The sequence below is a fragment of the Apis dorsata genome, unplaced genomic scaffold, assembly GCF_000469605.1.
Source record: "Apis dorsata unplaced genomic scaffold, Apis dorsata 1.3 scaffold_1058, whole genome shotgun sequence".
NCBI lineage: Eukaryota > Metazoa > Arthropoda > Insecta > Hymenoptera > Apidae > Apis > Apis dorsata.
In genome coordinates, this window is record NW_006264156.1 from 33,499 (window position 1) to 36,270 (window position 2,772).

At 19.2% G+C, this 2,772-nt stretch overlaps 1 protein-coding gene across 2 annotated transcripts in view; it reads right to left on the reverse strand.

The window, feature by feature from the left end:
• Positions 1–531: 531 nt before the first annotated feature.
• LOC102675342 (SPARC-related modular calcium-binding protein 1) overlaps positions 532–2,772 on the reverse strand; it is a 41,407-nt gene continuing 39,166 nt past the window's right edge. For both annotated transcript variants that reach the window (XM_006624445.2, XM_006624444.2), the window contains exons 6-10: positions 2,089–2,169; positions 1,486–1,719; positions 1,196–1,368; positions 890–1,055; positions 532–750 (exon numbers count right to left, since the gene is read on the reverse strand). In XM_006624445.2, coding sequence (XP_006624508.1) covers positions 662–750; positions 890–1,055; positions 1,196–1,368; positions 1,486–1,719; positions 2,089–2,169 — 743 coding nt within the window. In that variant the 3' untranslated portion in view covers positions 532–661. The remainder of the gene's footprint in view (positions 751–889; positions 1,056–1,195; positions 1,369–1,485; positions 1,720–2,088; positions 2,170–2,772) is intronic.

Sequence of the window (2,772 nt, forward strand, 5' to 3'; positions counted from 1 at the left end):
TAAATATATATATATATAATATAGATGTGGAGTATTATCGAAGTAAATATAATATAACATATATATAAATCAAAACAAGATGAATCTATATGAAAAAATAAATCGAAAATAAGAAATTGTTTTATACGGAACTTCACTTTCGAATAAATCAATATTGAAGAATCCATGATATTAATAAAATTCATGTATATAAAATTAATTGTAAGTTAATCTTAAATATATATATTAAATATATATATATTTAACAAATTTTCAACATTGATTTATTTAAAAATAAATTATTTTTTATATAAATATACCTTTGTATAAAAAAATATTATTATATATTTTCGATTTATCTTTTTGTATAGATTTATTTTTTTTTTAACTTACATTATCATTTCAGTAATATCTTGTATATATCTATATACATATACATATAATATCATTATTACATTCAATTATTATCTTTTTAAAAAGTACAGAAATATAATCTATATTAAAAATAAAATAATGTGATATTTATCATTAAATATAAAAATACAAATAAATTTCTTTTAACATGACAACTAGCTTTTTTGAAAATTTCATCATTGCACTATGAAATATTCATTCATATGTGATGAACGATTACTATACATATCAATAAAATACCAAACATATATTTTTATCATATATACTTTTAATCATCATCATTTTTAAGAAACTGATCCAGAGGATTCGGGCCCATTCTCTTCGGTTTATTCGTTGATACTTTTTCTGTACTTTCAGCTATAATATTTTAATATATTTAATATGTATAATAACAGATTTGAATACAATATTTATAATTGATGAAAAAAAAATATTATACAAAATTTTAAAAATTTGCATATTTATATTAAAAATATAATATATTAAAAATAATTACATGTTGTAGTACGTTGAGCATTCAGACAACTGAACCATTCCGTCATGCTAATTTTTCTATCATTATTAATATCACAATATCTTGGAAGTCTTTTACCACATCTTTGAAGTTGTCTATTATTCGCTACCATTATGCGAAAACTTTTCCATTCTTTTCTTTCTAAAACCTGAAAGAAAAGTATAAATACATATCAATATTAACATTTTATTTAAATATCTTTTTTGTCAAATTGATTTTTATGATTTTTATATAATATATTTATTTATATAATATATAAATTTATTAGAAAATATTTATTATTCTTACTTTATTTTTATTTTTATCAAGCATGACAAAATGCCAAGTTGCTATTTGTTCCTCTTTAGAAGCTTGCCATTTAGCTGTTGTTTCATCTGAATCAGTGCCAGAAGCTTTCATCTTTTTATGCATCAAGTCCATTAAATCACGTAAAAACAATTGTTTTTTTTGTTCAGGACAACCTATATTTATAAATTACAATTTATAAATTAATAAATTTTTGTTCAAATAAATATATAATAAGACAAAATATATATTATACAAATATACACTATATACATTAAAATATGATTAATTACCTTTCATAGGCCTACTAGGAGTAGGTACTGGATTACAATTTGGAGTATGGTTTTTGGAAGATGTTCCAGGTATTGGTTTGCCAGTATCTTGATATACACACCAACAATAACCTGAATAACATTGCACTCTGTGGTATCTTCCATCAGGTGTACATGCAGGTACATAAAATTTCTCCTGAGAATGTTGCCTCTCATCTTCTAATACAGATCGTCTATCCGTTAAACAGTCATTTGCTGTAAATTTCATTTTTATATTTTACATATCTTTTATATTATATTTTTTTATATTTCTTTCACATTGGCATTTTATTTATTTCTTAATATATAGAAGTTTTACAATAATTAAAAAGAATAAAAAATAATAAAAATGATTAACAAATTATTTAATTTTTTTTATTATATATTTTTTATATTGGAATTGTTATGAAATTTAATGAATTATATAATTTTATTTTTTAATTATGATTTTCTAAATTTTGAAAAACTATATCAAAATATATACTAATTTAAAAATTTAAAAGAAATTGTATTTTTGATTTTAAATTTTAAAAAGATATTAATAATTGCTTTTATGAAGAAAAAAATATATAAAAGTTTATTTACCATCATTATCTTCTTTCGTATCGATTGGATCATCATTAAATGCTGGTCGAGAATGCATTGGAGGAGGATTACCTTTCAACACTGTGAAAAACAAGAAAAAATAGCATTATCATCATATTTTCATTTTCATTTATAATTTTCACTCATAATATATTAATATAATACATAATATACTTATAATTATATGATTATAATCGGCCCATTCATCGAAAATTTAAGATTAATGTTAATCATTATGTACAAAGACAAAAAATTTTTTCTTGTTTTTAGAAACTATTACGTTTTTAAAAACTACGAAATGTTTTATTTTTTTATGAAAAAATCTTTTTTGTACAATCCAATGTTTTGTAATATGATCTGTTAATATAGCGGTTAATTTAAAATTTATACACTAGAATAATTATAATATTGTACACTTATTTTTAGAGTAATTTTGAGAAAGATTACTATTCGTAATAAAATTTATGCACAAATGCATACATTTTTTTCATATATTTTTTATCTTTTTTCTTTTTATTTAGAAACTATATATTATATTAAAATAAATATATTTTATAAATATCAAAATATAATTTAATATATTTTGTTATTTTCAAAAAATTTTTTTACAAAATTATGCAAATTTTATAAAATTTATTACAAAATTAATATAATAGTGAAATATAAAAATATATTTATATAAAT